This window comes from Siniperca chuatsi, linkage group LG3, assembly GCF_020085105.1.
Source record: "Siniperca chuatsi isolate FFG_IHB_CAS linkage group LG3, ASM2008510v1, whole genome shotgun sequence".
Classification (NCBI taxonomy): Eukaryota; Metazoa; Chordata; class Actinopteri; order Centrarchiformes; family Sinipercidae; genus Siniperca; species Siniperca chuatsi.
The window spans coordinates 175,001-192,500 of record NC_058044.1 but is presented as its reverse complement, the minus strand read 5'-3'; the positions used below and the strand labels follow the sequence as shown (position 1 = coordinate 192,500).

Below are 17,500 nucleotides of genomic sequence, written 5' to 3'. Positions count from 1 at the left end.
CTTTCTTCAGAGAAGACGAGACATTTAGGGAAACACCAGGAGTCACGTGTTCGCCGGGTTCGGTTTTATAAATCTCAGTCATGTTGACACAGGAGCCACTTGATGCTCCAACACGTAAAAACAGCAAAGAAGAAGTTTTTATATATATATATATTTATTTTATATATATATATATATATATATATATATATATATATATATATATATATATATATATATATATATATATGTATGTAGTTTCACCGACTGCTTCTCCAACAGAACAGCTGTCATTACACACCACTGTTGATATTTATAGCACCTGTATTAATAATTCATCACATGTACCTGTAAACATCATCAGCTGTGATATCTCAATCATTATTATTACACATCAGACAGATGATCAATGATTTCTTTATAGCGCTCATAATGAAACAGACTTTACAAAGTGCTTCAGCTTCGGGATCAAACGAAAGGATCATTAACTGTGAGATGATGGCTCAAATGTGAGTAAAAAGATCAAATTCAATAATATTACATTAAAATAAAGTTTAGAAAAGTGCCTTTGATTTTTTGTTTTACTTCAAAAAGTAACTCGTCAGTGAAACACAGGTCTCACCCCCACATTCGCCCTCGACGCCTGCAAACAGACTCAGACAGGTGCAGCGGCTCCGGGATACCGTCCTTTCTTTCTATTGCTCTTGAATTACGCGATGCATCGTGCGTGCTATCCGTTGATTATATTATATATTATATTATATGCAGGCCGAGGGCTAGGGATGAGGGGAAATGATCGTGCGCATGCAGGTGAACGGCGTTCGGGCTCATCTAGTTGCAAACTGTCCCGATTCTTCGCTGCCGGAATAAACTTTCCTTGGGGGATATTCTGGGTCAGAAGACGGGGGTCGTTGCAAAGGGTTGGCTTTCTTCTCGTTGGGCGGAGTGGTGAGTTTGAGGTATATTTTGGTGTTAATCTAACGTCGGCTTGTGTGTAGGCTAAAGCTGAATGTGCGTGCGGCCGCCGAGATTAATTGATTAGCCTACTTCAATACACAGTGGGCCAATATCATCGTCCTGGCCCTATCGTGGCCCTATAGGATTCTAACTTTTTACAAATGAATCACATTTTTGAGGCCCTAAAGGTGCTCGAGAAGTTGTGAAACTCTGCACACTCATCGGGACTGGTGAAAACCTTTTAATTTCATGGGTTTCGGAAATGGGCGGGGCAAAATGGCTCCATGGCACGCCCAGGAAATTTAAAAAGAATTCAGCCTCTCCATGTGGTTTCACCCAGATGTACGAAATTTGGGAGGCACATGTAAGATGCCGAGACGAACAAAAAAGCCTCTTGGAGCCATACCCGAAACCCAACAGGAAGTCCGCCATTTTTAATTGAATGTGCACTTTTCGGCCATTTTTCGGCATTTACAGGCTCCGTACTTTAACGAACTCCTCCTAGAGAATTAATCGGAACGATTAAACATTTTGAGGAGCAATCTAAAGACCTTCACGATGAAAAGTTGCTCAGAGCTGGAGTTAAAGCCGGTGAATTTGGATGTTTCGCCATGAAACAGGAAGTGGTTGTAACTTTACTGTACATGGGGCCATCTGACCAAACGTCACATGTATGATAAGAGTCCGCCCCGAACACGTCTGCATGACAATATTTAGTTACTGTCATAGCGCCACCTACTGGCAACAGGAAGTCAGCCTTCTGTGACAAACATCATTCGATTTACATCGTATTTACATGGTGTGGTCTACACATGGAGGATTATCCTTACCCAACTTTCAGTATTATCATGGGCAGCTAATATCTGCTCTGTTATTTTGGCTTCACATGATAACGGCCCAAAACGGTTACAGTTAGAGAACTTGTCGTGTGGACCTCGAGTTCCCACCGCCTGAACCTGTGCCCCGACGCTCTACGAACCCAGCCGTGAAGCACTCCTTGAAGGTTTGGGCACAGTTCAGACGAGCTTTTTCACTTAATAATTTATGAATCAATGCCCCTTATAGCAAGAAATAATATGTTTAAACCCTCTTTTACAGATGGACCTTTCAACACCTGGACCAAAAATGGATTAGTCATATTAAAAGGACTTGTATGTCAGTGATAATTTGGTTTCATCTGAGCAGCTGAGATTGAGATTGAAAATCCCTAACTCTCACTTTTTCAAGTAATTGTAACTTCACAGCTTTGTATCGTCGCACTCTGCTTGAGCCGGTTCTGGAGCTCAGTTCCTGTCCGAAAGAGGTTATTGGTCAAATCTACACTTTACTCAACTCTTTCAAATTAAAGGCCCAAGACAATGGGAAGAAGAACTAGATACAGAACTTTCTAAGGATATATGGCAATCTATAGAAGATACACTCATCTTCAATTTGTCTAAACCATAAAGTTTACAATTAAAGATAGTAAATGGACTGCATTGGTCTAAAGCGAGATTAGCCAAATTTACACCAAATATCGATCCTAAACGTGATCACTGTGGATTCTTTTCTGACATACTGGGAATCTATAGAATAGTAATAGTAATATTTGGCATGTTACCGCAGGATCTCCGTCTTAATCCATGCGGCAGAAACACGACAGCCTTTGCTCCACTCCTAGCTAGGAGACTTATTCTGCTTAAACGGAAGGAAAAATTCCCTCCAACTTTCAAACTATGTTTTAGAGATCTTATGCATCATCTGACCCTCGAACAACTTCGTTATACCACACGAGGCTGTGCCTCAACTTTTAGTTTCAGCAGTTCTGGATCAGGTGGACAAGATGGACGCCCGTATAGATATAACCTCCACCACTGCCACCGTTTGATCTCTTTGAATTTTAGTTTTGTAACCCCCTCTTTCCCTTCTCTTTACGCCATTTGTGTTCTTCGTGTGTTTACAAACTGTTTATCAAACTTACCGTTGAACCTGTGTTTTGATTTGTCATACTGTAATTTGTAAAGGTGCGATAGGTTAAGGTTACTTGTGGGACGGGATTTTATTAGAACTTAACTGTATTTCAGATTTTATTCTGTAACCTAAATAATTACTAAAAAATACTTTGGGGGAAAAAAGTTTATTAACCTGATTTTACTTTCTTTGTCCAAATGAGACAATGATGAAGTGATTAATTTAGTACAGAAATGTTTAAACAATCGAGACAGAAAAACAACTCACATGTTCAGACACGAGACCAACATTTACATAACGAGGTGTGTGTGTGTGTGTGTGTGTGTGTGTGTGTGTGTGTGTGTGTGTGTGTGTGTGTGTGTGTGTCTCACTGTGGTAGATGTCCTGCAGTGATCCTCCTCCACAGAACTCCATGCAGATCCACAACTTCTCCCTGCTGCAAACACGCACACACACACACACACACACACACACACGCACACACACGCACACGCACACACACACACACACACACACACACACGCACACACACACACACACACACACACACACACACACACACACACACACACACACACACACACACACACACACACACACACACACACACACACACACACACACACACACACACACACACACACACACACACACACACACACACACACACACACACACACACACACACACACACACACACACACACACACACACACACACACACACACACACACACACACACACACACACACACACACACACACACACACACACACACACACACACACACACACACACACACACACACACACACACACACACACACACACACACACACACACACACACACACACACACACACACACACACACACACACACACACACACACACACACACACACACACACACACACACGCACACACACACACACACACACACACACACACACACACACACACACACGCACACACACACGCACACACACGCACACACACACACACACACACACACACACACACACACACACACACACGCACACACACACACACACACACACACACGCACGCACACGCACACACACACTCACACACACACACACGCACACACGCACACACACACACACACACACACACACACACACACACACACACACACACACACACACACGCACACAGTGAGTTTGATCGATCTAAAAGCTGATTTAAACGGTGCGACAACAATGACGGCGACGCGTTGTGATTGGTTGGTTTGAGGTTGTGTCACGGCCGCAGTCACATTGTGAAACCTGCCAGTCTCACAGCTCCGTTTCTATCACGGCCGTCAACGTTCGTGTCAGCGAGCCCACAATCACAGTGTAAAGGGGCCTTTTCTGGTTAAACACCCCCTCCACCACCACCACCAACTGCGGCTCTGATGTTGTTGTCATGGCAACAGTTACCGGAGGTAGCTGCCGTAGTACGCCACAATGTTGGAGTGTTTACAGTCCTTCATCATCTGGATCTCCTGCTGCACCACCGCAAAGTCCTCACCTACAGCCACAAAACACACACACAGAAAACACAGAAAAATCATACAGAGAAGAAAGCGGCTGCAGAACCTGCCTGAGAATCCTGCTGTTTCTAAGTTTCCTTCAGTCTCACAGTGATCCAGAGACAGCTGTCTGTCCGTCCACGGGTCCACTGCAGACAGGAGCTGCTGACTGCTGGTTCGGCTGCTCTGATGGGACAGTCTGACTAAACAAATACAGGCTAACAAACGTGTCAGTGAGTTAAACCCACAGCTAACTCACTGACTCCATGGCAACATTGTACTTCTTGTTTACATCTCCCAAAGCATTATGGGCACTGTAGTTCCAAAACCTAGAGCCTGAATATCCCCCAAATAGAAGTAAGACAAAGAATAATAAAAACAGGAGACAGAATCCATGAACATGAACATCTTTCATGTTGCACCATCAGTACACTTTCTTGACATTACTGAGACTCAGAATCTCTCGTCAACATGGTTCAGCAGCTGCTGAACTGATTAAAACCACCTGTTACCGACCTAGAAACACCAGGAACACCGAACAGATACACAGAAACACCTTAGCAAACACTGAAAAAGGCCTTCCAACACCCTGCTACCGTCCGAGTAACGGCCCTAAACACCCTCGTAACCACTTGTCAAAACACAAAAGAGTTGTGAAGTGTGAGGAGTCGGTGGTTCATGAAGTGTTTTTCCTAATTCTGTGTTCACATTTCAATTTGTTCTTTAAACGATCTCCTGAATGTTCCTGAAGTCAGAAACTCAGAACTCTCCTGGATGATGAAACCGTCATACAGGTTCATGTTCTGACCTCCAGTTTGAATTATTCACACTTTGTTTCTGAGAAATCAGGTTTCGTCCGTCATTTTACATGGGTCTAAATACTACAATACCCACGAGCCTCAGCTGCTGTTGCTGTGGAGAAGAGGCCAGTCAGAGGTGCGAATCAGAGCGGTAGAGAATCAAAACGCTGAGAGAGAAACGTGTCGCCATGGTTACTGAATTCATCCACAATTGACTCAGAATTTAAAACTGAATTAATTTAAGCTGAAATCATTAAATCAGTTTTCTGAACACGTCTTTAGCGTCCACCTGCCGTTAGCAGCACAGGTAACATAATTTTAAGCTCTGTGATTGGATGTTTCTTGCAGAAATGCACTCTGGGAGTCGCAGCTGACTTCTCGCCTTCAGTTTTTCTGTCCACAGGCTTCAACTTTTGTGTTTACACAAGTAAACACAAAATGCAGTTTTTAAACTGGAAGACTTGCTGTGATAAATGGAACCATGAATTCTGCCGTCTACCAAAAACTCCTGAAGGAGAACGTCCTGGCCATCTGTTCGTGACCTCAAGCTGAAGCGAACTTGGGTTCTGCAGCAGGACAATGATCCAAAACACACCAGCAAGTCCACCTCTGAATGGCTGAAGAAGAACAAAATGGAGACTTTGGAGCGGCCTAGTCAGAGTCCTGACCTGAATCCTATTGAGATGCTGTGGCATGACCTTAAAAAGGCGGTTCATGCTCGAAAACCCTCCAATGTGGCTGAATTACAACAATTCTGCAAAGATGAGTGGGCCAAAACTCCTCCACAGCGCTGTAAAAGACTCACTGCAAGTTATCGCAAACGCTTGATTGCAGTTGTTGCTGCTAAGGGTGGAGCAACCAGTTATTAGGTTTAGGGGGCAATCACTTTTTCACACAGGGCCATGTAGGTTTGGATTTTGTTTTCCCTTAATAATAACAACCTTCATTTAAAAACTGCATTTTGTGTTTACTTGTGTTATCTTTGACTAATATTTAAATTTGTTTGATGATCTGAAACATTTAAGTGTGACAAACTAAAAAAAAAAGACATCAGGAAGGCGAACACCTTTTCACCCCACTGAACTACTGTTGGGGTGTTTAATAATACGTACATGAGAATCTATTAGATCTACTAGTCATAGTTTACATCATATTTTCTATACTGATCATACAGTATATTTGTAACTTAAAAAATCTTAATCTGCAAAGTAGCTAGTAACTAATAGCAGTAAAATGACAGTACTTGAGTAAAATAATGACAATTTCCATCACTGCATCCACCTAGCAACCACTTACTAATGCCATAGTAACCACCTGTTACCAACCTAACAACTGCCAGGAAATCAACTGATTCAAATGTCTGAATTTATCCAACAAAGTTCTTCAGGCAGTCTGAAACTCTCTGATTGGATGATTCACAGCAATGCTCTCTGGGACTATTAGTTGAGGTCTCTCCTTAGGTTTTTCCGGACTGAGTCTGTAACCTTTGACCTTTTTATCACCTATTTGTTTGCCGTGTTGCATTTATTAGATAAACACAGCATATAAACAGACAGGAAACTTGGGGAGTGACATGTAGAGCTGAAAAAATTAGTCGATTAATTGATTAGTCGATCAACAGAAAAACAAAAACTATTTTGATAATTTAAGATTTTCTGTTTTTCTCTGTTTTATATCTCAGTAAACTGAATCTCCTTGGGTTTTGGTCAAACAAAACAAGACCAGGTCCAGGATGCCCTTTTCTCAGCTCAGAGTCTCAGTGTTTGTTCTGTCAGCTGACGGAGTGAATGAGAACGTTATGCACCTGTTCAGCAGGTAAACTCACAGCATCTTCACCTGCTCAGTATGCAGACAGAGTTGTGGGTGTGTCTGTTATTTTGTCCATGGATGAATGTGTTCATCATGTCAGTGCTGAGAAGAAACGCTCAAAGAGAGAGAACAAAGAGTCTTTGTTGTGGATCTTTGCTGCCGGAGGCTTCAGGCCTCATTAGAGCCTCAACCGTCCTCCTCCAGCTGATCAGAATAATAAAAATATGGAGGATTTATGTTACGTCTCATTAAAATAGAGGTTCTGCCGTGAGCTGATGTTGGAGGAGAGGTTTCACTCTGCTGCTGAAACACAAACACCATCAGCTTAAGATTTCTGAATAAAGACTTTTTTTGTTTGTTGGTGGAAATTCTTTTTCCTCTGAGAAAATAACAAAAACTCACAATGAAAATCACTTGTTATCCCTCACAACTGTGACTGATGTTTGCATTTTCATTCAAAAGACAAAAGAAAATTCATCCATCCACTCCGAGCTCATCCAAACGGTCTGGAGAGCAGAAACTTGAAAACTGCTGACAAGAAAACAGGATGACGGTGTAGTCCCTCATTCGTCCAGGAGTAGTCATCTGGACACTGTTTTCAGAATCAAGACGTTTCGGCTCCCATCCGGAAGTCATTCTCAATTGAGACGTCTTGATTCTGAAAACAGTGTCCAGATGACTACGACTGAAACCTTTTCTACGAAAGAAAACAGGATGTTTTTTAAAAAGTTGACCTGTGACTGTCAACATGTCAATCATCCTAAAATGCGGTCAACATACGTTGACGGCAACATTAAGAAGCCGACTTCTTGTCTCCTCCGACTCTGATTTAATGTTTCACTGACAAATGTTTGTCATTCACATTTTTGTTTGCACAGAACTGTGATTCTGAACTCTGCAGTGATTTCAGTTTGATCGGAGTGACTCGTTTGTTCCTGCACTGATCGACTTCGACTGATTCTATTTATATCCTGCAGGACCGACATGGCTGCTGAGTCAGCACCAATCACTCCTGTCAGTGACCATCCTCGCCTCCAGGCCACCTTAAAACAAGCCTCGCCTCCAGGCCACCTTAAAACAAGCCTCGCCTCCAGGCCACCTTAAAACAAGCCTCGCCTCCAGGCCACCTTAAAACAAGCTTCGCCTCCAGGCCACCTTAAAACAAGCCTCGCCTCCAGGCCACCTTAAAACAAGCCTCGCCTCCAGGCCACCTTAAAACAAGCCTCGCCTCCAGGCCACCTTAAGACAAGCTTTGCCTCCAGGCCACCTTAAGACAAGCACTGGAAAACCAAAATGCCAGGTCAGACTGTCCTGATCTGCTTCCTGCTCTCCAGAGGATGAACCCTTTAGATGTTAATGACTCCGTGATCTTTCCCCCAGCGCCCCCCTCAGGACCACCTCCTCCTCTGTGTGTCCTTGGGCAAGACACTGAACCCCACATTGCTCCTGATGGTTGGCCAGCACCCTGCAGTGTGTGTGTGTGTGTGTGTGTGTGTGTGTGTGTGTGTGTGAATGAATGGGTGAATGAATGAGAGATAAATTGTAAAACGTTTTGGATAAAAGCTATGTAAATGACTGTAAGAACACATAAATGATCAGGATGCTGTTTGTAATGCACTCTGCAGCCTGTAGGGGGCGCTGTGTGCAGTTGTTTGAATAATTTCTGCAGGTTAATAAAAACATCAGTGTCCTCATAAAGACAGTAATACAGCAGACTGTGTGTGTGTTAACCTGCAGAATGATGATTATATACACACACACACACACACAGTAACGCAGTGAGATGCCGCTGGACCACCTGCTGACTGCTGCAGTCTGTCTGCGCTGATTAATGAGCCAGATGATGAAGATGATGAAGAGCTGCATCACTAACACGCTTCACACTGATCTTCACTATCAGCTGCACCTGTTAAACATGTGAAAACCTCTCAGTCATCCGTTAACAACGGACCTCCAATCAGAAATTAACCTACCATGTCACCAGGAAGTCACTGCAACACGGAGACACCATTTTCAAAATAAGAGACTTTGAGCAGAACGCTAAACCGACCTGACGACACACAATCACACGTTTATCATACAGGTACAGCTGAGTGAGCAGTGAACGATGATGCAGCGGTGGATGATGTCAGTGAATGATGATGATGCAGCGGTGGATGATGTCAGTGAATGATGATGATGCAGCGGTGGATGATGTCAGTGAATGATGATGATGCAGCGGTGGATGATGTCAGTGAATGATGATGATGCAGCGGTGGATGATGTCAGTGAATGATGATGATGCAGTGGTGGATGATGACAGTGTGAACTGATGCAGGGATGCTGCTGCCACAGGTTGCTGGTTTGAATCCTACCAGGCTCCAGTTTGATGACCTTGATGGCAGCCAGTTCTCCGGTGCTGACGCTCCTCGCCTGACGGACAGAGAGAGATCATTTCTTTATCATCAACATTTGTTTTACGTTTGTTCTCATCATCACGTTTCAAACGTTCTGCAACACTAACTGCTGCACACTCATACAAACATTGACATAATGCGTTCCCTAGCCCCTGACCCTTAACCCTTACCCTAACCTGATTGTCACCTGAACCCTAAAACCAAGTCTTATCCCTCAGCAGGACACACACACACACACACACACACACACACACACACACCATCGTTACCATCGTTTTCGGGGACATTACACTGACTTACATTCACGATCAATTAATGCATCTTTAAGCAGCAGTGTGTGTGTGTGTGTGCGTGTTGGTTCAACACAGTTCAGTTCTTGTCAAAACTGATCAATATGATAATTATCCATATGGATTCCGACAGCTCCTTCCCCGATGAGCTTAACAACTTTTATGGTCGCTTTGACAGGGACAGGCAGGAGGCCATCCAGGCTGCTCCCCGCAGACCACCAGCCCCCCCCCGGTGCTGCGCTGAGCTGGATTAAAGCAGGTAAGGCTGCTGGCCCTGACGGCCTCCTCGGACCTGTGCTGGGAAGCTGACGGAGGTCCTGGCTGACATCTCCATCTGTCACTGGCCCAGGCAGCTGTCCCCCCGCGCTTCAAAACCACCTCACCTCCATCGTGCCGGTGCCTGAACCCTCCGCTGCTGCGAGCCTCGACGTCCGCCCTGTTGCACTCACCCCCACCTTCATGACGTGCTCATCATTTGCACAATGACCGTTATTAAAAACTGTAACCTTCAAATCTTCTGCACATTGTTTCAGTTTCACATTTATCTTGAAATGCGATATTATACATCAAGAGATAACGGACATTAAAGGACAACCACGTACTCATGATGAATTATTTACAGAACGGGGTGTCTTAAAAACTAATTCACATTTGTTTCTCCAATTGAAGATGATTCAAATGATTTTTTGATGACTGATTAATAATCAAAGTGCAGATTGAATCTGCTGGAGGCTCCTCGTGTCTCTGCAGTGCCAGAAGAAGGAGGCACGGAAGGTGTCTGGAGGGATCTGAGGACCTGATGGAGGACAGGCTGCCACTGATCGATCCTCCTCCGTCCTGACCTCCATCATCACACCGCTTCAGCACTTCAACACAACGATTATATTCACACCTCTGAGAGCGAACACACTGCTGCACCCTGACTGAGTGTTAATTAAAACACAGCTCTTGATAATCACGACCCCCCCCAATCCGACCCCCCCGACCCTATGGAAGGTGAAGCAGCAGCGTCCTGTCGGTCGGTCGATATGAGCTGATGGAGCTTCGGGACAGCGATCAATAACTTCAGTCTGATGCTAACAATGCTAATGACACACACACACACAGAGTGGGGCAGAGCAGAGGATCGTGGGAAATGGCCCACCCAGGTATTGATCAGTGAAGGTGAGGGGGCGGAGTGTGTGTTGAATCCCTGATGAGCTCCCTCTCAGCAGGGCAGCGAGCAGCAACCACAGCTGAGTCAATATGTCACTATGACGTCACTCAGGCCGTTGCTCAAACCCAAGAATGCAAACAACGGACTTGTGAGCTGACGCACTGATGTGCTGTCGTAAGCGTATTGTCTCTTTTCCAGTCGCCAGTGCTTGTGTGTTACTGGTCGCGTATTTTTGCTGCTCTAGTCCATCACAGTTAATTTTGCTTGATTATTCATTACAGCAACTAATAATATGTTACACATTTAAATGTACATTAGTTCTGCTCAAGCACTCATAGCGCTCTCCTTCTTTTAGTGACTTTCTCGCTAATCCCACAGTTTACACGCTATTCAGTTTTGCTAGCTACCGTTCTTTAGCTTAGCAGCTAGCACTGGCTTCTCTCTCTCTCACTCTCCTGCTTGGTGTGTCACATATTTAGCTATTCCTCTGCCTCCTTTAGTAATGATACATGTAATAAATGTAGTTTACTTGTAGTGTTGGAGGCGAGGCTTAGTGAATTGGAAACGCGGCTCCGCATCATGGAAACTCAACTGTTAGCTGCTGTAGTTAGCCAGCCCCCATTAGCCGGTACGTAGGAGGGTGGCTGGGTTTCCGTCCGAAAGAAGCATAGCCCTAAGCAGAAGGCCACATTTCTAACAAGTTCTCCCCATTCAGCTGAGTAACCAATTCTGATTATTGGCAGCTCCATTTTGAGAAACGTGAAGTTAGCGACACCAGCGACCATAGTCAAATGTATTCCTGGGGCCAGAACGGGAAACACTGAATCCTATTTAAAACTGCTGGCTAAGGATAAACGTAAATACAGTAAGATTGTTATTCACGTCGGCGGTAATGACTCCCGATTACGCCAATCGGAGGTCACTAAAGTTAATGTTGAGTCGGTGTGTACATATGCAAAGACAGTGTCGGATTCAGAGTTGAGACCAGGAGGCAGAGTTGCAGTCCAGAGTTGCAAGTAAATGAACTGTGAACAGTCCATTTACTTGTCTTGTTAGATCTTAGTGCTGCGTTCAACACCATTGACCATCACATCCTATTACAGAGACTGGAACATTTAATTGGCATTAAAAGGAACTGCACTAAGCTGGTTTAAATCCTATCTATCAGATCGATCTCAGTTTGTACATGTTAACGGTGAGTCCTCCGTGCACGCCAAAGTTAGTCACGGAGTTCCACAAGGTTCTGTGCTTGGACCGATTCTATTCTGCTTATATATGTTTCCTCTAGGCAGTATTATTAGGAAACACTCCATAAACTTTAAAGTGGTTATATTGTGCTTTTTGGCTTTTCCCCTTTCCTTTATTGTGTTATATATATTTTTTGTTCATGTAATAGGTTTGCAAAGCGAAAAAGCCCAAGGTCTTTAGGGTGTCATAATGCATGAACTGAGCAGTTTCCACAAGTACACCTAAATATGAAATTGCTCATCAGGACCTGCCCTACTCTTGCTTCTGATTGGGTAGTAGTCCCTATCTAGGTACTGCGCATGTACAACTCCCAACAAAGATCGGTTAGAAGCGAGACGCCTCACTTGTTAGCTAAAACGGAGCGTTTGAGACACAGGGTGAAAAGGGGTGCTGCAGCAATGAGCAGTGTAAGAAAAAATATGGTGTTTTTTGAAAATTAAACCATCTCAACCTGTCCTAGTACAACCCCAAAATAAAATTATGAACCTGAAAATGAGCATAATATGACCACTTTAATTGTTATGCAATTGATGATACCCAAATAAATCAGAATCAGAATCAGAAATACTTTATTGATCCCCGTAGGGAAACTCTTTGTTACAGTAGCTCGCCTTTACGTCAGTGCACACAGGAGAAAACGATATTATACACTATAAACAGGTCAGAAATAAATAAATTAAGTAACATGTTGGTATAAGTATAAGATAAACTAAGTGTCGAGTACCAAGTGGGTTTACTGGTAGATGGTGAAGTACAGTATAAATACAATGTCACTAATTATGTAATAAATAATAGTAAAAGCGGAGGTGCATGTACTGTCGAGAGTAATTGAGGTATATCCGTAACAATAAATAAGAAAAACTAACAAGGGAAAACTAATATTGCACTTGAGGAGTAAACAGAATATTGCACAATTATTATTAATTATGGCGGAGATGTAATGCTCAATGTCCAGTTTAGTGACCTAGGGTCAAACAGACTAATCCTTAGAGGGAGGAGTTAAATAGTTTGATGGCCACAGGCAGGAATGACTTCCTGTGGCGCTCTGTGGTGCTCTTTGGTGGGATGAGTCTTCCGCTGAAGGTGCTCCTTTGTTTAGCCAGCACGTCATGGAGCGGGTGGGAGACACTGTCCAAGATGGCGTGTAGTTTGGCCAGCATCCTCCTCTCTGACACCACCGCCAGAGAGTCCAGCTCCACCCCACAATGTTACTGGCCTTACGGATCAGTTTGTTCAGTCTGTTTGCGTCCGCTACCTTTAACCTGCTGCCCCAGCATGCAACAGCATACAGGATAGCACTGGCCACCACAGACTCATAGAACATCTTCAGCATTGTCCGGCAGATGTTGAAGGACCTCAGCCTCCTCAGGAAATAGAGGCGGCTCTGGCCCTTCCTGTAAACAGCCTGAGTGTTCTTGGTCCAGTCCAGTTTGTTATCTAAGTATACTCCCAGGTACTTGTAGTCCTCCACAATGTCCACACTGACCCCTGGATGGAAACCGGGTCACTGGTGCCTTGGCCCTCCGTAGATCCACAATCAGCTCCTTTGACTTTGTCGCATTGAGCTGCAGATGGTTCTGCTCGCACCATGAAACAAAGTTACCCACCACAGCCCTGTACTCCGTCTCATCACCACCGCTGATACATCCCACCACAGCAGAGTCATCAGAAAACTTCTGAAGGTGGCAGGACTCTGTGTGGTGGCTGAAGTCCGTGGTGTAGATGGTGAAGAGGAAGGAGAGAGGACAGTCCCCTGAGGGGCCCCAGTGTTGCTGACCACGCTGTCTGACACACAGTGCTGCAGCCGCACGTGCTGTGGTCTGCCAGTCAGGTAGTCCACAATCCAGGACACAAGGGGGCGCCCACCTGCATCGCTGCCAGCTTCTCTCCCAGCAGGGCAGGCCGGATGGTGTTGAAAGCACTGGAGAAGTCAAAAACATGATCCTCACCGTGCTTGCCGGCCTGTCCAGGTGGGTGTGGATGCGGTTAAGCAGGTAGATGATGGCGTCCTCGACTCCCAGCCGGGCTGGTAGGCGAACTGAAGGGGGTCCAGGAGTGGTCTGACGATGGGCCGCAGCTGTTCCAGCACTAGTCTCTCCAGGGTCTTCATTATGTGGGAGGTCAGTGCCACCGGTCTGTAGTCCTTGGAGCCACTGGGGCGTGGCGTCTTCGGCACAGGAACGAGGCAAGATGTCTTCCACAGAATGGGGACCCTTTGAAGACTCAGGCTCAGGTTGAAGACGTGTTGAAGGACTCCACAAAGATGGGGGCACAGGCTTTTAGCACCCGGGCTAACGCCATCGGGGCCTGCAGCCTTGTTCGAGTGGAGCCTCATCAGCTGTCCTCTCACCTGGTCAGCCATCAGGCACACAGCAGAAGTTACAGGTGGGGGGAGTCGTCGGTCTGAGAGGGCCGTTAGCCTGATGGGGAGGGGGAGCAGAGTACTCAGAGGAGATTGAGGGCCGACAGCAGCTGAGTTAGAGGGGGATGACCAGGAGCCGGTGTGTCGAATCTGTTAAAGAACAGATTCAGTTCGTTGGCCCTGTCCAAGCTGCCTTCAACTCCTCTGCTGCCAGTCGGTCTGAAGCCAGTGATGGTCTTCATGCCGCTCCAGACCTCCCTCATATTGTTCTGCTGGAGTTTCCGCTCCAGCTTCCTCCTGTACTTCTCTTGGCCTCCCTGATTTTCACCTTCAGGTCGGCCTGGATTGCCCTCACCTCCTCCCTATTACCATCAGTAAAGGCCCTCCTCTTGGCATTTAGAATGTCCTTGATGTCTTTTGTTACCCACGGTTTGTTATTTGGGTAACAATGGACCGTCTTAGTTGGGACATTGCAGTCCACACAGAAGTTAATGTAGCCAGTGATGCACTCAGTGAGCCCGTCAATGTCCTCTCCATGAGGCTCACAGAGTGCATCCCAGTTTGTCACTTGAAACATTCCTGCAGTGTCTCATAGGCCTCCCCTGACCATCTCCTCACTGTCCTTGTGGTCGCAGGCTGCCTTTTAACTAGAGGCACATAGCAGGGTTTAAGGTGAACCAGGTTGTGGTCTGACCTACCCAGAGGGGGGAGGGGAGAAGAGCTGTATGCATCCTTAACGTTGGCATACAGCAGGTCCAGTGTCCTCTCCTCCCTAGTAGGACAGCTCACATACTGGGTGAAATTAGTCAGTGTTGTTGAAACACTGACATGGTTGAAGTCACCAGAGATTAATATGAGTGCCCTCGGGTGTTGAGTCTGTAGATGTGCTATGGCGGTGTGAATGGCGTTGCACGCCGATGCCGGGTTAGCAGAGGGGGGGATGTAAACAGCCACAACAATGGCATGTGAAAATTCCCGTGGCAGATAATATGGCCGGAGTCCCACAGCTAACAGTTCAATGTCCGGGCTACAGATACTCTGCTTGATGGTAATGTGACCAGGGTTACACCATCTGTTGTTAACTAGAACAGCAAGCCCACCGCCTTTCCGCTTACGCGCCCGGTGTGATCCCTGTCGGCCCGAACAGTCTGAAAGCCGTCGATGGAAACGTTATGGTCCGGGATATCCTGGTGTAGCCATGTCTCAGAGAAGCACATCAAGCTACACTCACGGAACTCCGTCTGGCTCGGGTTAACGCCGTTAGCTCGTCCATTTTATTCGCCAGCGATCTCACGTTGCCCATGACGAGAGAAGGCAGACACGGCTTAAATCTCTTATTCTTAAGTCTCTTTTGTCTGCACCCTCTCTCTTCCCTCGCCGCCCGTTCCACCTCTGCATCCTCGGTGTGTTCTCCTCCAGATCTCCGTGGGGACATCAGTTGTCCTGGGCGCCATGCTGCCCGGCTTCAGCGCGATCAGCTGTTCCTGGTGTAAACAATGCGGCCAAACAGCTGATCTGCAGCGGTGCCCGACCGAGTAGCAGAAGAAGAAATTCCACGACGAAAAAAAGTACAAAAACACTTTCTACCCTCATTTTCGCAAAGAGCGTAGTTTAAATTACAGTTACACACAAGTTACTCAAGTTTGGAAGAAAAAGTAAAGTTAAAAGTTGGAAAAAGTAAGACGACGAGACGGAGCTACAGCAACAGGCAGCATGCGGGCTGGCGCACTCAAATCTATCAATCAAGACAGATACAACCAGTTCGCTAAACTTCAAGCATGCTTTTAGGACATAAAATCCTGGATGACCTGCAATTTTCTTAAGTTAAACTCTGTAAAAACTGAACTTATTATACTTGGCCCCAAAACACCTCAGAGACACATTATCTGAAGATAGATAGATAGTTGCTCTAGATGGCATTGCCCTGGCCTCCAGCAGCACCGTAAGGAACCTCGGAGTTATCTTTGATCAGGATTTATCCTTTAACTCCCACATGAAACAAACTTCAAGGAAGTTGCCTTCTTTCACCTACGCAACATTGCAAAACTCAGGCACATCCTGTCTCAAACTGATGCAGAAAAACTAGTGCATGCATTTGTTACTTCTAGGCTGGATTATTGCAATTCCTTATTATCCGGCTGCCTGAATAAGTCCCTTAAGACTCTCCAGTTGATCCAGAATGCTGCGGCACGTGTACTGACAAGAACCAGGAAAAGAGATCATATCTCTCCCATATAAGCTTCTATTACCCGACTAGAACGCTGCGCTCCCAGGATGCAGGGTTACTTGTGGTTCCTACAGTCTCCAAAAGTAGACCGGGAGCCAGAGCCTTCAGTTCAGACACCATCTCCACATTTAAGAGCAGGCTTACTTTCCTCTTTGATAAAGATTATAGTTAGGGCTGGCTGGGGTGAGTCCTGAACCATCCCTTAGTTACAGGAGGATCTCTGTGTCACACACTCAACACAGAGAATACAAACACTAATACAGATGGATTAGAAGATCTCTTCCTGAACAGTTCACAGTCAACATGGATTTAATGGTTTAGTTTTGGAAATCATGTTAAAATCACAGATCTACTATTCAAAAATCCTGCAGTTGTCTATGCCTTCAGAACACAAACACACCACCAGAGTCCACTTGGAACCACACTGAAGGGGCAATCACACAGAGCCGCACCACTACAGCCACAGACGCTTAAAAAAATGCCAAACCAGCTGGTGCGCCTGAGGAGCGTAGCTCTCTCACAGTCCTACAGTATATGGCATTATACTCAGAGAGATTCACCTGGGTGCTCAAAAACAGGAAGAAAGTTGTAAAGTAGTAAAGCCAGACTCTTGCATGATGTGATTGGCGGTCTGGGCCAAGTTTGACAACTCCACGCCTTGTGCTGCTGAAAAGTTGAGGATTTTTTAAACTTTTATGCACATCTAAACTAAAAACCGCTAGAAAAATGCGAAGCGCGGAGCAAGAGAGGAGCGCATGCCAGGCGCGCTGTACCGTAGGAAAACAATGGTTTTGC

At 45.5% G+C, this 17,500-nt stretch overlaps 1 protein-coding gene across 4 annotated transcripts in view; it reads right to left on the bottom strand.

Moving 5' to 3' along the window:
- LOC122873927 (mitogen-activated protein kinase kinase kinase kinase 3-like) overlaps positions 1–17,500 on the bottom strand; it is a 67,547-nt gene that overhangs the window by 36,611 nt on the left and 13,436 nt on the right. For 2 of the 4 annotated variants that reach the window (XM_044191295.1, XM_044191293.1), the window contains exons 2-3: positions 4,326–4,416; positions 3,258–3,322 (exon numbers count right to left, since the gene is read on the bottom strand). In XM_044191295.1, coding sequence (XP_044047230.1) covers positions 3,258–3,322; positions 4,326–4,416 — 156 coding nt within the window. Of the gene's footprint in view, positions 1–3,257; positions 3,323–4,325; positions 4,417–9,380; positions 9,439–17,500 lie in introns of those variants that run through there. The other 2 variants (XM_044191294.1, XM_044191296.1) reach the window with 2 other exon arrangements.